This window comes from Sinocyclocheilus anshuiensis, unplaced genomic scaffold (assembly GCF_001515605.1).
Source record: "Sinocyclocheilus anshuiensis isolate Anshui unplaced genomic scaffold, SAMN03320099.WGS_v1.1 scaffold886, whole genome shotgun sequence".
Lineage (NCBI taxonomy): Eukaryota > Metazoa > Chordata > Actinopteri > Cypriniformes > Cyprinidae > Sinocyclocheilus > Sinocyclocheilus anshuiensis.
In genome coordinates, this window is record NW_015536542.1 from 719,726 (window position 1) to 738,025 (window position 18,300).

General features: G+C 37.7%; 1 protein-coding gene across 1 annotated transcript in view; it reads right to left on the reverse strand.

The window, feature by feature from the left end:
• The window catches only part of LOC107697995 (collagen alpha-1(XI) chain-like), a 74,341-nt gene that overhangs the window by 17,442 nt on the left and 38,599 nt on the right, over positions 1 to 18,300 (reverse strand). The window contains exons 20-40 of the mRNA XM_016498902.1: positions 18,211 to 18,255; positions 17,994 to 18,047; positions 17,870 to 17,914; positions 17,126 to 17,179; positions 16,085 to 16,129; positions 15,131 to 15,184; positions 14,766 to 14,810; positions 14,296 to 14,349; positions 14,164 to 14,208; positions 13,139 to 13,192; positions 12,955 to 13,062; positions 12,734 to 12,787; positions 10,411 to 10,464; positions 9,884 to 9,991; positions 8,357 to 8,446; positions 5,488 to 5,541; positions 2,859 to 2,966; positions 2,596 to 2,703; positions 1,345 to 1,398; positions 796 to 849; positions 588 to 695 (exon numbers count right to left, since the gene is read on the reverse strand). Coding sequence (XP_016354388.1) covers positions 588 to 695; positions 796 to 849; positions 1,345 to 1,398; positions 2,596 to 2,703; positions 2,859 to 2,966; positions 5,488 to 5,541; positions 8,357 to 8,446; positions 9,884 to 9,991; positions 10,411 to 10,464; positions 12,734 to 12,787; positions 12,955 to 13,062; positions 13,139 to 13,192; positions 14,164 to 14,208; positions 14,296 to 14,349; positions 14,766 to 14,810; positions 15,131 to 15,184; positions 16,085 to 16,129; positions 17,126 to 17,179; positions 17,870 to 17,914; positions 17,994 to 18,047; positions 18,211 to 18,255 — 1,395 coding nt within the window. The remainder of the gene's footprint in view (positions 1 to 587; positions 696 to 795; positions 850 to 1,344; positions 1,399 to 2,595; positions 2,704 to 2,858; positions 2,967 to 5,487; positions 5,542 to 8,356; positions 8,447 to 9,883; positions 9,992 to 10,410; positions 10,465 to 12,733; positions 12,788 to 12,954; positions 13,063 to 13,138; positions 13,193 to 14,163; positions 14,209 to 14,295; positions 14,350 to 14,765; positions 14,811 to 15,130; positions 15,185 to 16,084; positions 16,130 to 17,125; positions 17,180 to 17,869; positions 17,915 to 17,993; positions 18,048 to 18,210; positions 18,256 to 18,300) is intronic.

Consider the following 18,300-nt stretch of genomic DNA (forward strand, 5'->3'; position numbering starts at 1 on the left):
TTGAATGTTGAGCAGCGAGCTCATTGGCTACCAATACAGGAGAGAACCAATCAGCTGTGCCATGTGATAATGATGTCATTAGGTCAGATTGAGTTAGACCTATCGGACTGCGCCATCTAGAGTTTCATGCCAGAACTCAATATATTTAAATTGCCTTTGACGAGACAAAATTGAGAACTGCTGTATATTTTAGAATTACTAGCCTCTAGTTAAAATACTGCGCAAACACTTTGGGACTGATATTACACAAAAAATCTTTTCTACTTTTAATAAATTCGCTAAGTAGTAGCATAATTAAATTGGTAGTAATTATACCACCAGCAAACCAAAATTTAAACTGTTAATGCAATGGACCCTGCTCATGCATGTCTGTACCGAGTCTGTACTTATTCACAGGGCGATTCCAGCAGAGGGGGAATCAAAAGGAAATCAATTCACATCTCAAACACCTCCCAGTGCATCTACTGCCCAGGGCCACCAGTTAATGTTGTTTGCGCAGCATTAGTCTGAGTTACCATGGGACTGGGAACTCAGTTCTACACAAAATAAAAATGTTAGCTCATATTTGGGCTGTCATTGGCACTCACCTGCAGACCAATGGGACCGGGAGGTCCAGGAAAGCCTCGGGATCCTTCATCTCCCTTCTGTCCAAACATACCCTGCTGTCCACGAGGACCTGGTTCACCATCAGCTCCCTGAAATAGGCATAAGTCAGAGTCGCAATGCATTTCATTAAATTTGAAATGACAGAAATAGTAGATGTGAAATTATTCTGGATGTGTAGTCAAGACGTACAGCAGGTCCAGGAGCTCCAATAGTTCCCTGAAGACCAGGTGGACCTGGTGGACCCTAGTGGACAACACAATGAAGAAGGTGATCAGAACAGAGCTGTGCTAAGAGATGGGAATCTCAAGAAATTCAACAATTCTGGTTCCTCAATCATTTAATTACTGACTCTTCTAGCACTTTTGAGGGAATAATTCCTTTAAGTTAGGTAATTTCGAGTTAGACATAGTATGGACCGATTGAGTGATTGACATGTTTTCAAGACTGATTCATGATTCTTTTAGACCAATTAATTAAAATAACTGGTTTGTATGATTCATTCATTTGTGAATCAGACTATACTGGTTGTGCTGTATGTTTGTTGTTGCATGCAACCAGCAAGAACAACACAAAATAAGTAAATTTAATGTCTTTTTTTTTTTTTTTTAACCATTGGAAGAAACCTTAAAAAATGAATGTCATGAAAATCATTCAGTAATGGTATTTTATGTAAAATCGGTTCTGAATGCAAATCATACCGTGTGTATAAATAAGGATTTTACAATCTAATTTACTCACCTGTTCACCTTTGTCGGCTTTGCTTCCCTTCTGGCCTGGTTCGCCCACTTCTCCCTGGAAGGGTCATGCAAAATCCATTTTTCCTTTTTAAAACTATATAACGTATAAAATCACAGACTGGTGAATATAACTGAAAGAAACTCCATGTTGAAGTAAACCGTTTACTGTGCAGTAAAAGATATGACATTACTGTTGACCTGCATGGAGTTTTACTGCAAATGAAATTATAAATATTGTCTCTGAACTAACAGACATGGCCAGATAAAGCATTTCTACAACATATTCTTGGCACGTAAACCCATGAAGCTTGTTAGAGGATACTGATGGAGAGACAACGTTTATGGTACCCTGCGCTAATTTGATTACAGGCCGCCTTTGCTGATGATGATGGATTGGCGGCAGCAAAGAGTGACTGAGAGATAGGCATGTGTTTCAGATGGCCGTGCAGTGTGTGTTTGTGATGATGAAGAATGATCGCTGTCCAAAAAGTGAGGGCGAGGAATTCTGGGAAGAGATTTGAGATATACTAGAGTGATAGGAGAGAAATAATTTTCTTGTTTTCTAGTAGAATATTTCAAAATCTTTAAAACAAGAAAAAAATATTTGAGACACAACACTTTAGAAGATACTAAGACTTTTTTTCTTGAATTAAATGTATTTTTCTTTCTTACCTTACTGGCAAATAGTTTTTAAAAGGAAAAAGTGAAGAAATTGAAGAAGTTTTAGTGAGATTTATGCTTAAAAACTATTCGCCAATAGGATAAGATAGATACATTGTGAAAGCTATTTCATTTTACTAATTTTACTTGACTTTAGTTTTCACGGTGTAATGAAGGTTTAGAAGTGATGACGGAAAACTTCCATTCTTGAATTAAATGTATTTTTCTTTCTTATCTTACTGGCAAATAGTTTTTAAAAGGAAAAAGTGAAGAAATTGAAGAAGTTTTAGTGAGATTTATGCTTAAAAAGTATTCGCCAATAGGATAAGATAGATACATTGTGAAAGCTATTTCATTTTACTAATTTTACTTGACTTTAGTTTTCACGGTGTAATGAAGGTTTAGAAGTGATGACGGAAAACTTCCATTTTCATTCCACAGTATGAAAGTTAAGATGAAGTGCAATCCATTACAGTCCTGCAGTGGTGACTTTGAATTGTCTGCGTTAACTGACACATCAAGAGAAGCATAATGTAATGTGTCCCCTCTCTACTGTCTAAATGTATTAACATGAATCAAAATTGCAATTAACCTTGTCACCATCTTCTCCAGGTGGACCCTGAGGTCCTGCTGGCCCCGGCAGACCAACTGGACCTTGTACTCCATCCCGACCGGCTGGACCTGGAGGACCTCTCTCTCCCTGAACAAAGACATGTGATAAAAGATATAAATAGTGCTAAGGTGGAGGTTATGTGGTTACTATGAAACCTTAAACTATTCACTGTCACTCATAAATGTCTTATGTAATATAAGAAACACAAATTGATTATCATTGTATCTAATCAGCACAATTACCGGTGCACCCTTCTCTCCAGCAGGTCCCGGGGGTCCCTGGGGTCCAGTACGTCCAGACAACCCAATGGGGCCAGCAGGTCCTGCTGCTCCTCTCTCACCAGGGGAACCCTATGACAAAGAGTGATTTAACATATTTGACACTTAGATACTCCATAGACATATATATGCTACACAAGTCTGATTTACTGAAGCATATACTACATTAATATGCTTCTAAAGATCTAGCGTACCTCACGTATTAGTCATGTATAAAGGATTAAACAGGTTTCTCCCAAACCACATCTTTTTAAGGATGTATTTTTAGTGCTGAAAATCCAAATGAGGAGCTTTTGATTATGAATGATTCTGCTCTAGCCCCAAAAATCAAGACATTTCAGACAATTTTCAGACTGTTCCTTCTGTCAACTGCATAAATAACTCCATAGAAACATAGAAAGCTAGCTCTTTGTAAAGGTTACGTGTTTAACCCTCGTTCCCTGGAGGAGGGAACGGAGACATTACATCCAGTCACCATAATTGCTGATGTCTGTGTTGATGTTAGGGGGTTGCTATGTGGTTGCTAAGGTGTTCAGAGTGTTTCAACATGTTTATAGTCAAATGTTAGGCTGTTGCTATGCAGCTGCTAAAGAATTCTCAGTGTTTTTTAACATGTTGCTATGCAGATGTTAGAATGTTGCTATGCGGTTGCTAAGGTGTTCTGATTGTGTTTGATGTTGTTATGCTGATGTTAAGCTATTGCTATGCGGTTGCAAAGGTGTTCTGATTGTTTTTGATGTTGTTATGCTGATGTTAAGCTGTTACTATGCGGTTGCTAAGGTGTTCTGATTGCTTTTTATTTTGTTATGCTGATGTTGTGGTGTTAATATGTGGTTGCTAAGCTGAGTGTTTTTAACATAAAGGGTTCTGAGTGTTTTTAATATGCTGATGTTAGGCTGTTGCTATGCAGTTGCTAATGAGTTTTGTGTTTTTAACATGCTACTATGCAAATGTTAGGCTGCTGCTATACAGTGGCTAAGGTATTCTGATGGTTTTTACCATTATTATGCTAATGTTAGGGTGTTGCTATGTGGTTGCTAAGGTGTTCTGGATGTTTCTAACATGCTACTATGCTAATGTTAGGCCATTGCTATGCAGCTGCTAAGGAGTTCTCAGTGTTTTTAACATATTGCTATGTGGATATTAGGCTGTTGCTATGCGGTTGCTAAGGTGTTCTGCGTGTTCATAATGCAACGCTATGGGATTTAGTACCCATTTAAATATCGTAAGTCCTACAACTTTCCTCAACAAGCCAATACATTTGTGGTTTCATATGTCTGTGGTACAAACAATGCGGGACAGTTTATGCACCTGATAGTGATATTTGCCTTTGCAAACACTGCTAATTAAGTCATTGCATTGGGACAGTACAGAAGGTCTTCAACAAATTAGGATGAAATTGTCCAAACAACCTGTGCAATGCGTTGCGACTAACAAGTGCAACAAACTTCCGTACAACAGAGTGTGGTGAGAACTATACAATCAGAACGGCACAGCGTCAGCTAAGAGGGGAGCTGTTGAAAGAACAAAAAAACTTTCTGTTGGGCGACAAATATCGTAAGTCCTACAACTTTCTTCAACAAGCCAATACATTTGTGGTTTCATATGTCTGTGGTACAAACAATGCGGGACAGTTTATGCACCTGATAGTGATATTTGCCTTTGCAAACACTGCTAATTAAGTCATTGCATTGGGACAGTACAGAAGGTCTTCAACAAATTAGGATGAAATTGTCCAAACAACCTGTGCAATGCGTTGCGACTAACAAGTGCAACAAACTTCCGTACAACAGAGTGTGGTGAGAACTATACAATCAGAACGGCACAGCGTCAGCTAAGAGGGGAGCTGTTGAAAGAACAAAAAAACTTTCTGTTGGGCGACAAATCTACTCTTACTAGTGGGCGAACATGCCCTTAGACTTCTTATCTCTCTTTCTAAACGTGGTTTAATTTGTAGACCCCTGCATCTTCATACAAATGCAAATGTATCTTTATCGGACTGACACAGCTGAATTTAAAACTCCTCAATGACTTTTCATCCAGCCATTCTAATCTGGCAGCGCACTATCAAGGCCTGAAAAAGAGCAATTATAGGGTGACAATACTTATCGTTTTTTCCTTAAGAGAAAAGAATCGGTGAAGAAAAGAATGTGGTATTAATTCGAGAAACTCTTGAGGACATTCAACGTGCCCGTCACATAAAATCTAATGAAACAGCTATGGTATAAAATGTCAAGAGGAGGTAATTACAAACCGGTGCTGTGAATTTATCTCGAGACACTCTGGTGGTCACCATCACACCCTCTAGTGTTAGCTAATGCCACTGCATGAGGCACTGTGAGAGACATTGATCCAACTGTCCGATTCGGTATATCTCATTTATTGAGAGTATGAATCAGCCGTGTACTCTACTTTGTTTGTGTATATGTTCGGCAGCGAAGAACACTTTAAAAATCCTTAATGGTGTTTTTGAGCCTTAGATCTTCCTGACCACTCCCACAACCCTCTCAGACTCCTAAATATTGAATGTTGCTTTTGGGAGAATGAACTACTCACATTGTATGATGGGAAACCATGGAAACAGAGTACTTACAACCGGACCAGGGGGGCCCTGAGGGCCTTCGGCTCCTTTCAAACCAGGTGGACCCTGCAGAGGGCAAAAGAGAAAGAAGAACAAAATATGAATGAGTAAATAGGCCTAACAAGAAGGTTCATATCAAAGTGTCAGCATTAGTAATTTTCTCTTGAGCATTATCCAACACGTCATCTATTGATGCTCAAAGCCAGATATAAACATGTACTGTAGGTTTTAGTGCACCGTGCCTGAGCAAACAAATCTACCTGTAGCTCATAACTGAGATAATACATCTACCACACAATATGACCGACACATAATGGAGATTTCACATTGAAAGCTTTTGAGAATCCACACTGAAAGTGCTTGTAGTTTTGCTTTTTCAAACTTCAGTTCTTGCATGTGTTGTGACCTGTCAAGGTGTACAAAAACCAATGGTGTTTGCCTTCATTATTGACATTAAAACTAGTTTTAGGCATCTCTTATGTTTGAATCTATGGAAGCGTGAAAGAGATTTGAGAACTATGGCTTAAATATCAGACTGTTTCTAAAACAAAGCTATCATATGGCTTTAGAAATATTGGAACATAGCACACAAGTCACATTGGGTTTTGTGCAAACATCAGAAAAATTCTCTTTAGATATTACACAAAACAAAGAAAGAGTTTGGAATGACATGAGGGCAAATTATTTTTGAGATGACAAAATTTCTAACTAGATGAATTATTACTTTGAGTCAAGGATCATAATGACTCTATTTCTGCTCTATTTCTTGCTCGTAAACTTAACTGCTTCAAATATTACCTGGAACACTGTGGGAAATAAAAAATCCTGAAAGGATAATGCTCTAATGAATTCCTATGAACTTCTATTCTGCAATTTCATGCAGCTCTCAGATTTTACCAATAGTATTTTAAGCTTTTTCTTAAAGGGAATAGCTAACCAAAAAATGAAAATACTCTTATGTTGCTGGAAACCTTAATTTTGAAAGAATCTTTACATAGATTTGCTGTCAAGTCCCAAAAAGAAAAAAAAAACAACAAAAAAAAACACCATAAAAGCACTATAAACACAATGCATATGTCCATATGTATTCTTTATTCCAAAGTATCCATCTTCTGAGGTCATACCAATGACGATATGGGCAAAAATTCATATCTCGTTATTTTTTGGCCAATTTGCGATATACGGTATATATCTCTGTCTTTTCATTTTTGCATTTGGATTTAAAAAAATCTGTATTTTATATATATATATATATATATATATATATATTTCACTTACCGCCCAATGTTGTCCAACAAAACAATACATATGAAAGGCTATGAAAATAAATAAAGTGAATGTAACCATGTAAGCTTTTATATTATGTGCAAAAAAAGGGTTAAAATCACATTTCATTCTAACATTGTAACATTGCAATCTAAAAACAAAATTCACTAAATGTAGTTAAATTCACTAAACTAAAAATGAAAATAAATGAGAACAAAAGCACAGTTGTGTTAGGCTGTTTTGATTACCCCATTACAGTCACTTTACAGTCAGTGCTATCATAAAAATAGACTTGTAGGTTTATAATTCTACATGTCAGATTTATCGTCCAACTACAAATATTTCCTCAAATCGAATCGCTTATAAAGAAAATATCGATATATCGTACAAACTCGATATACTGCCCAGCCCTAGTTCAAGAGTTGTCGCACAAGTAGATTATGACAAATTTCAGTCTGTTCCTCACTTGAAATATAGTGCACAAGTTGTATGGACCCCTTTTTATTGCGCTTGTATAGTTGTATGGCTAAAAAAACGAACATACTGGGTTGGTAATGACATGAGTGTAAGTAACTAATGACTAATAACTAATTTTTTTTTTTTTTTGGAAGGAGGTGAAATATTTCAGAAAATAAGCTAAATTATGTAATGAAGAAATTATGATTTTATAACTTATACCCAAGTCATGAAAGACTGTTGAGTCCTACTGCTTCTAAACTGATTTTTGTACTTGCACAAACTACAGCACAAACTGACAGCGGGTTTGGTCTCTTCTGATTGTGGCTGTTATTAATCTCCCGTATGAGAGAGAAATCCACAGATCTCGACTGCCTGCTGGTTCTGTCTTTACCTGATTGATATTTACTGGCCTCTTTTTCTCTCACAGGTCAACTGGGGCACAGTAAAAATCAAAGAGCTGACAAAAGCTCTCATGTGTGTGTGTGAGGAGATTTGTGAATCCATGTAAATGAACTTTTGGTTCCATAAAATACACTTAAATACTAATATGAAACTAATAGAAAATACCATGTAGTTGTGTATGTTTCATGAACGTCCTTGTAGGTGCATCTGTGTGTGTGTGTGTGTGTGTGTGTGTGTCAGGGCTCATGGAGGTGCTGTTGTGTTTTTTGAGTGAGGGCTTGAGATTGCCTCTCTAAAGGGCAGACACACACGGTGGTCTCAATAATGACAGTAAAATCGCCCCAGTAGAAAACAACCAGGCAGAGCATGGAGAGCCAGTCTCTGCCACTGACCTTGAGATCAGACATCAACAATGAACAAACAACCTCGTCTCCCAAAATCTAATTGCCAACATTTCCACTTAAATCATTCTCTGGCCAGATAATTCATGTAAAAGACAACAACCCAGCCACTACAAAAGGTGGTAAAGGGAAAAACGTGAACCACAGTCAAGTTAGCATAATGTATCTCTGCATTAAACAATGCAAAGTTAGCTTTTTTAGAGGTTATACACCCTATTAAAGTCTTTGTGCAATGTATTGAAGTCCAATTCTGTGGATGTAATAAGCCAGGGTTGCTGTCTAACTCTCTGTCTACCTCTAAGATTAGGAGGATTTATTGCAGTGATTTATTCGCGACGGGAGCATGATCTTACCGTCACTCCAGGAAGACCTCTCTCTCCTGGGAATCCTCTCAGTCCTGGAGGACCATCTTTTCCTGGACTGCCCAGAGGACCTGGATCTCCCTGCGGACAGACAGTTGCCAATTGAATATTTTATTGAACTTCAAATATAATGAACAGAAAAATTACACAAAATGAATTCTCGGCTGATGATAATGAGCTCTGAACTGATGAAATGATCCTGAATTATTGCTAGCTTCAAATCCACCGTCGCTAGCGCTGGCAGGTCGATTCAATTAATATTTAATCTGACTCCACAGCATGATTAAAACTGCAGTGTGTAAATTCTTTATAATGAAACATGTTTCCAAGTAGATTTTGAACAATCCATCAATTACACTGGTCTGACAAACAAGCTAAAATTTGCAGGACCAAGGGGAATCAAGCTGGAATAGGAACCTTTAAAATTTATGAAAAGAACATTTAAATACATTCAATATGTTAACATGTCCATCTTATGTTAATTATGCTAATTGCAACTGAAAGACCAAATTTTGTACAGTACCATTCAAAACTTTGGTGTCAGATAGTTTTTGTAATGTTCTTGGATCTTATGCTCACCAAGGCTGCATTTAATCAAAAATACAGTGAAAACAGGACGAATGACTGAACGATAGTGTACATTATTGGTAGCTAATTGTTGTTAATAAAGTTTTCGCACTGATATGTTGACATAGTTCATATTTCAGCACAATTAAATCAAGCCTGCCTAAAACAAGTATTAAGAATCCTAAAGTGTCTTGAGGGGCCAACAAGTGCCTTCGAACAGTAAACTGCAATCAGACAGGCCTGCCTGAGGGGCTCAAAAGTGATTTTTGAGATTTAAAATAGATAGAAAGCTTAACACTGTTTTAGCCTTTTGAAAAACCTCCACTTGACCTCAGTGTCTCTGAATTTTGATTGGACCACTGAAAGTGTTATATTCAGCTAATAAAAAGAGGAAACAAACGAGCGAAATCAGGAAAATGACTGCAGAAAGTCCGTGAGTCTGACCGCTCAGACTGCGGCAGCATACTCTGCCTCCGGGGTGTTCACTCACGTCTGACAGCCTGTCTGAAGTGGGCCGATCAAGCTGATTAAAGTGTCTCCGTTTAGAAGTGGCAGAAATTGCAACTGAGACAGGAAGGTTGGACACTCACTGAAATTCAGTTCAGCCTTTAAAAGCCACGTCTACTAACAATTTAGACTCTATTTAGAAAGGGAATTCAGCAATTTTCCACAGTATGGACGTTATTGCTCTGGAAAACTTGGACACACTTGGACAGAACGAGTTGTTGGTCAACAAACTGATGTACACTGGCTGTTTTTTTTTCTTATAATCAATCCTTTTTAGTTCTGTTTGACCTTGCCTGCTAGGCACTTTGTTTTTAGTTTTCCAATAAGAAAGGATTGAATTTTAGCTTAACTATTGCTAACAAGACAATCAATTAGTTTCTGTTTGTATTTGCCCTGTATATATTCTATCTGGCTGAAAGTCATGTAAACATGAACGTCATTCACCTTTGCACCTTCTTTTCCACCAGCACCTGGGAGACCCTGCTCTCCGGGGGGACCAGGGGGTCCAGGATGTCCTCTCTCACCAATAGGACCGGTTTCTCCTGTTGGCCCCTTTCAAGCCATTACAGACATTACAGACAGATTAACAGGCAAATCCTTCTGCTTATCTAAACTAATATACTGTATATATATATATATATATATATATATATATAACAATATACATGTAAAGGTTGCCATAAGGTGAGTGTAAATGTAAGTACATTCAGATGACCTTTGACCCAACGTATTCACGCACTTTTGCCCACTTTCTGCAAGTGAATGGTTTTCCAGATGCGTGATTGTCGCTGAATCACCATGAACGCAATCGTTCCAGCATCTTTTGTAGTCACGTATTGATTCGTGTCCGTGTTTTTGTACAAAGTCATCATACAAATCCTTTCATAGAAGGAATCAATCAGCCTTTTTCATATGTTTGTTATAATGCAGTGTGCACTTCACACAAAGCAGGTTGGAAGAATCCATCTCACCCTGGCTCCTTTCTCTCCGTTGGCTCCTGGGAATCCGGGGAAACCGTTCGAACCCTGCAAATCAAAGAAAAAGACTTAAGCGAGGAAGAGAAGGCAGCAGGACCTGCATATTAATGAGGGATAAACTCCAAGAGTCCCGACTCTCCTGCTAATTCTGACAGTTACGTTACAATCTGTTAGCATTAGCATCTTTGGCTTTGCTACTTCCACAGTAGAGTTTTAAATAGCTGTGAAACTGCTTTGTCCCTATTGTTGGCAAGCTTTTTTCTCAGAATAATTCAGCGGTTGAAAGATAGCCTTTGAATGCATATGATATATCCCAAGATAAACAAGGCCGATCTCAATTATCAGTTTCCTTGTTTTGTTTGCACAAGACTAAGCACAGGAGAGCTTCAGGAAGGGATCGCTTGTCAGTGCGGAAATACAACAGGGTCCACCGAGGACAGAGATCCAGACATTGGACAAAAACAAATGGCCACTCAGTCAGATAAACAACCAAACAGAGTTAATATTAAGAGTCACTACTGATGAGTCTTAATCGCTCTCATTCTCAACTTTTGTCTGTCTCTTTCTCTCATTTTCAATGCAGTAAATTAAAAACAGCTTACCCACGTTCCTCAATCCTGGCAGCGGTATAAGCATTCAAGAAAGAAAATCAATAGATTGTTTTACACATTCATTTTAAGGCCAGGCCTCAGAGTCGGGTCCTGCAGAAATCAGGTTTGATTTACCACAAAGCATATTATGAAACTGTAAAGGTGAGACAATGACGAATAAGCAATGATACTATATAAAAAAATGCCACAACTCTGACGCCAGTAACCACTCAGACAGTGATGGCTGGTCTTCAAAAGTGCACTTCATGATAATTTGAGAGTTGGCAGGCTGTGTGAATCCATTCCAGAGATGATGGCATGTCAAAGTGCTTGTAATCACATCACTTGTCTGTCGTTCGTTAATGCTGCTAAATAGAAGCGGATTTACGAGACTGTAAATTTACCACCGGAGTCAGCACCTCCGCTAGGACTGGGCTTTATTCCATCTAATTCAAGTAAATTCAAGATAGGCTTTAAAGGTGAAATATGTCATTTCTACTCCACTATCGGCACCAAAAGGAACTGCAAAAATAGTGAATGAGACAAATAAAATCTCACACAATTGGTGGAGCCTGTGTCGAGTCAACTGGCACATGCAAACAAACAGAATCAGGTTTTGACAGCCTAACACCTCCAATATGTGTACTTAAATAATATAGTATGTTAAAAGGGGTGGTCTGCAGAAAAGTTTAGAGAAAAATACAGGAAAAAAGTGTAACATTCAATTAAATTTAAATAAAAAAATAAATAAATTCATAAATACTAAATAAATCATAATATTTACAGAATTTGACACTGTCTTTATAATATATTTTTAATGACAATACCAAGGAATGTATTTATTCCCAAAATAGCCTTCATCAGTGGTTGAAAATTTCATTAAGTTTATCATATTCTGAAAGTACATATTCTAAAATAAAATAAAATAAAATAATTCATGTTAATAAATAATTAATAAATGCTAATATTTACAGAATTTGCAATTGTTGTCTTTATATCTAATTTAGATGACGGAGCTTTCATTGATGGTTGGAAATTAAGTTTCAAATTTAACTTCTTTAAATTAATCACATTCTGAAAGTACACAATTTTGGATGCAGCAAAAATCTTCCAATGGCATAAGAATATATTTTAATTAAAAAAATTTAATATTCTAAGAAAACAAGTTTTATTATCTTATGCAGTTTTAATTCTCATGTATATTTATCTTATTTTAGAATGTTTTAGGACACAAAAAATACTGATTATAAATCATAAATGACTGTGAAGCGCACTCCATATTAATTTACCAAGCAACATACCAAACTGTGTACTGAAAACTCAGAGTCTTCCCAGTTGTACCAACTAGGTGCCTGTAATGACGCCAGTGTTTGTCATAGAAGGTCTCCAGACCTCCAAGGCCACTTAAGGTCTAGTTTGGGGCTGGCTTGAGCCAGATTGGGTACTGCTGTTACAGCTGATGCTGTTGTTGATTAAAGGCGCTGAGGTCGGACACAGGCATCTGTGCTCCGACTTCTCCTCACTGCCTGCGTGACCAGCATCCCCAACAACACAGGGAACAATCCTGGCATGAGCTGCTCATTTAAAAAAAGTCTCACTCAGTGCAGCATGCATAATGCATTCTCAGGAGGGCATTAATTCATGCTAATGAGCCAAGTTGTTGTTTAGCTCATAAGTGAAACAATTGTGATGCAGGTACAGGTGTCATGTTCAAGTTAAGTGCATACCTTTGGCCCTTGACGTCCTGGATACCCGGGCAATCCCGGAACACCAAGTTTGCCCTGATGGAAAACAAGCCAAGGATCATTAGTGCAAGAACATCTCTGGACAAACAAACATCTCATTTGATAATATTAATATTCCAAACACAAACCCCACATCACTTCCTGATGCCCTATGCATTGGTAATCAACTAATAATGGTAATCCGTAATTAACAAGCAGCGTACCTTTTCTCCAGCAGGTCCCAGGGGTCCAGATTCACCGTTGGGACCCGCACGACCCTTCGGGCCCTCTGGTCCGTCCTCACCTCTGGGTCCAGCCAATCCAATTTCACCCTGAACATACACAGAAATCCAGCCAATCAGTGCGGCCCTTCATAGGATAAAATTAGGATGGACACTGTTTATTTACCCTGTCGCCTTTGAGACCCATGTCTCCCTTGAAACCCGGGAAACCATCCTCACCCTGAAAAGTAGGATGAAACATTAGGGAAAACATATCGAGTGATGAAGTTATAACTTCTGCATATAAATACAGCACTATTAATTCTTTAGCATTGTACTAGATCTCCACCTGCTGACAAAAATGCAGTACTGCAACACGGTCAATGATTTAATTCAGTCTAGAAGTTACAATGTTGTGCATATGGAATAAATTGAACTAAACCTGTGCTAAAAGCTAGATGTGTGCTAATGGCTAAAAATAAGCTAGCTGCTAAATGTATGCTAATTGTTATGATACACAGTGTTGATCTATGATTGAATTCTCATTCTCTGTCACCAAGCATCAGTCTGAATCTTTCACACATGTATGATGCATTATGCAACTTGTGACCACCTGACAGCGCTTGACTAAATGTGTGCTAACAGCTAAAAGTGAGCAAACATCTAAAGGTATGCTAACTGTTATGATTCATAGTGTTGATTTATGATTGAATTCTCATTCTCTGTCACTAAACACCAGTCTGAATCTCTCGCCTACATGTGCATGATGCATTCTGCAACTTTGTAACCACCTGACGGCATTGTCGACTCAACTAATGCCTTATTTATTTGGATATGGACACGGCTAGACACTCAGTCTTGTTATGATGGCACTACAGCATCAATCCCACCCTCAGTTGAGTGGCATTCTCAAACATTATTTTCTACATTGTTAATTACAGCCGACTGCAATCTGAATGTACTTAATGGTGATGGAGTGATTTTGTGTCTTGAATAAGTGTTATGACACTTTCTCTGCATGATTAAACAGCACTTATGATATGATGTTTAAGTGGAGAGAATGTGTAGTGGCTATTGGACTCTTTTTATGCAGATTTAGTGACCAGTGTAAGTGTCATTGCAATGATTCTTAGTACAAGCATTAACTTCTAGTGGATAGTGTGGATAAATTCTCCTTTGCCTCATTAAAAAAATATGTGTTTTTTTGCGTACCTTCTCTCCTTTGCCTCCCTTCAGTCCACGGACGCCATCAGCACCCTGTAAGACGGAGAGCATGTGATCAAGCAAAGATCGCAAACTCAATGCATACCAATAAATCTTTATCAAACACAAAAAATGCCTTACCTTCACACCGCGAGGGCCAGGATAGCCGATGGGGCCCTGGGGACCGGTCTGGCCCTGAAAATGACACATTGAAAAATTACGAAATGTGTACGGCAAACAACAAATATCTGTGGCTGAGGTAACCTTGCAAGAGGTTTATAGCTAATCACACCGATCAGATACTTTCAAACAATGTTTTCTAAATATGAAATTGAATTAAACAGTCAAAAGAAGAAAACCATAGTCACGGACAAATATTACTTTGGTCAGACAGCTAAAAGATCAAGACCAAATGCTCTGCAAGACACATTTGCATCAGGGAGCAATTAGCATTAGCAATTTTAACCACTTTTTAGCTGCCTGGCATTAGCATAATCACAAAATTAAATAAATTTTTATTAATAATCCATAATACAATAATATTACATATATAAATCTGATCGACCAGTACACATTCTGTTTAAATGCTCTCTAAAATTGTGTTTCCTTACCAAAGCTCCTTTCTCTCCAGGTGGACCCTCTTTACCAGGATGACCCTGTAGAATAAATACAGATAATTAGTATAAAGTGACAGCTGAAAGACGTATGTCTCTTTAATGTGTGACATTAGCTATAGTTCTCAAAGTTTGTTATAAATAGTTTGTGTTTTGAGTCGCTTGAGCTGCAGATTCAACATGCATCTTTGCTATGATGCTTCTATAGTATCAATTATGTCAGCAAGCAAAATGTGTGAGAAGATAGACAATCAGTTATGGTCTTTGTCCAATTTATAGACAACAGGCTGTGGAATATGTTTCAATCATCAGTAGTTTAGCAGACATGAATCACTTGATATATCAGTATCACTGATACTTACAGGAGGTCCATCTGCGCCAGGCAATCCAGGCAAACCAGACCTTCCCTGAGGACCCTGTATGAAGATACAGAGAAAAAGAACTTCGATTGGATTAAGAAGAATTTCTAAGACCACAGATGCCCTACAGGAAATAACATGCACTGAATCATGAAAAATAAAATACGCTCGAAAATGAATGCTACAGAAATAAATGCACGCTCCAGTGATGTTTTGAGACTGTCGCATCTATCCTGCACCAAAGCTCATTTTGCATTTATTTATGTATCCAAAGCAAAAGAGCAAGAAATATAAATATAAGTGATTGATAACACCGCTTGCAGAATGTTTGAGGAATGAAATCAAATACTTGCTTCTTCCTAAATTCAGGGTGCTGATTGCAAAATTAGTGCATGTTTTGCTCTGGCATGTTACACGTTCTCAAAAAAATATAAATGTCTCAAATACATTTCATAGCATTTTTGCTTTTGACTACCATTTATAAGGTGAAGAAGTCTTGTATTATCCTTTTATTACCAGAAAAACTGCCACAAATACACGATTCCTAGCTTCCTCAGAGCCAAGTTACTATTATTTGTTCAATTATCAGCTGATTTTCACATATATAAATGATTCTGAAGACATTATGATTTTTACACTCCTTCACAGATCATAAATTAAATGATGTATTATGAATACTTTTTTATAATTAAAACTGAATCTTTATTACCTTTTTTCTTTTTATGAGTGCATTGAATACATTTGAAAAATTCTTCTTTTTTTAGCTTAGCATCATTTTTGGCCTTTTTTGCTAGAGTTTTCTCAGCAGATTTTTTTTTCAAGGTGCAGGGTTGTGTAATGGTAAATAAACCAACAATTTTATATCACCATGATATGTTACATATCTTTCTTTTTGGTCTCAATCTGTTTAAAGGAAACTCCTGAGAATTATATGCATGAAAACCACGAAAGACTTACTTTTTCTCCAGGCGGTCCGATGGGGCCCTGTGGACCTGGAAGACCCTGCACAACAGAAAACAGACAGCAAATGTCAAGCTTTGTTGCCATGGCAGCAGGGCGGGGGGAGATAGAGGGGTAGGTGTGTGGTAGAGAGGAGCCCAAACTGATGACTAACACCCAATAATGGACTTATTGTATTGTCCCTGTGTGTGTGTGTTGGCAGGGTCACTCGTGTTTGCACAGTGTGCTTGAGTGTGTGTGCATACACACGTGTGTTTACTATGTGTGTGTTTACAGTGGCTGATTCAGTGTTTTTGTGTATGTGCTGACCAGGAGTTCACTCCAGGGAAATCTGAGCTCACTGCTCTGATTCGACCGTTGCAGGTGGGGCGTTATGAATGAGATGCTTTCAGCTGCCCACTTCCTATGAGCCCAGCAGAGGCTTACACAAATATTTCAGATAATTTCACAGATAATTTTAGTTGTTTTTGTAATTTTTATTAGTTTTTGTTCTTGTGTACACACACACACACACACACACACGCGTGTGTGTGTGTGTGCGTGAATGTATTTGAATTATTTAATTTATTATATATTGCAGATATTTGAGTATTTAATAATAAATAAAATACATAATCAATATAAATAATTTATTATTTAGCAATATATATTAATTATCGGCGCCCCTTTTTAACATTTTTTTTTTTACTTAGTTTCTTTTTTTACTTTTCCGGTTTATATTTTAACACAATATACAGAGTTACCCTACTTTCTTTCAAAATTCTTATGCGGATTGCACCTAAGATAAAAAAGGGGGGTCAATAAATAAATACATAAATAAAAATCCCCTTGACTGTTTCATGATCTGATTTGATTAATTTCTTTGACATTTCCAAGACCATGGGAACCCTTAATATAAAAAGAAAATGTAGCTGTCATGGGATTGCGTGATCCAAAGTCAATCAAAATGTATCTTGCACATGAGAAACAATCCTCAAGACTTATTATAGTAAAACCTCTGGGGTTCAGTGTCTAAAGTGTGTCTGTGTTTATTCTCACCTGTGTTCCTGGGATTCCCTGTTGACCAGGAGGGCCCGGCTCTCCCTGGGGTCCCTGTTCAACAGAAAAAGATGGTACATGTCAACTGCACCCTAAATATGTCAAATCACCAGCAATGTTCTATATATCTCTGTGTGGGCTGACATATGTGCTTTAATTCCTGATGTGAATATGATGCTAATACAGTGAACACAATGGTAACAAAATGTCTTATGGACAAAATTAATGTTAAAGTTAACAGAAAAAAAGGCTGTTATACCTTGTCAGCTTCAGAATGCCAGTGCTACATTATGATTAAACTGTCACTTTCACAGGAAGTTCGCCTCAGTGTTTAAAATGTGTTTAGTTACTTTACAAGATTAGCTTTATCTGAAACACTCTTTTTCATGGCATATCAGTTTAGTTCTGAAAAAAAAAAAAAAAGCTCCTGAATATATCTGAGGGGTCATGACTTAGCGTTTATACATAGATGAATTAACTGTTGTTTTTATTAGTTATAATGTGGTTCCGAAAACAGAAGATGTTTCAGATTTGATACGCCAAATTCAGAGCTATTTTGTTACACAAGGTTTATTCGTTCACTGTGGCAGTAAGAAATGAAATTTCAACTTGACAGTAGTCCTAGTATAGATACATAAAGGCTGAAACATGTGTAAAACCCACTCAACAAGTAACCTATCATCAGCATCAGCTACACTGATTTTATCTACAAAACGCCAGGTTTACGAGATCCATGTCTCTTACCATGTTTCCTTTGGGACCCTGTGGACCATCAACACCAGCAATGCCCTGCAGAAATCAATTGTAAAAGATTAGAAGTGGGCAAACAGCATCAGATCCACAAGATTCTAAATTAAAAATCACTTACAGGTTGTCCAGGAACTCCAGGAGGGCCTCTAGGGCCGAGCAGACCTCGTGGCCCCTGAGATAAAAAGAAATGAGAAGGTTCTGATTAAAAAAACAAGTATTCTCTTCTGAATTTTAATAGGAATCATGATAAGCTGTTGAGTGGCTCTGCCCTCTGGTGGCAAACTGGAAATAAAACATAAAAAATTAAAAATAAATACAAGGTGAGACACACTTACACTTTCACCAGCAAGTCCTCTTGGTCCAATCTCTCCATCTTCTCCCTGTAAAGGTGGAAGAAGTGAAGAGAATATGCTTATTCTAATAGC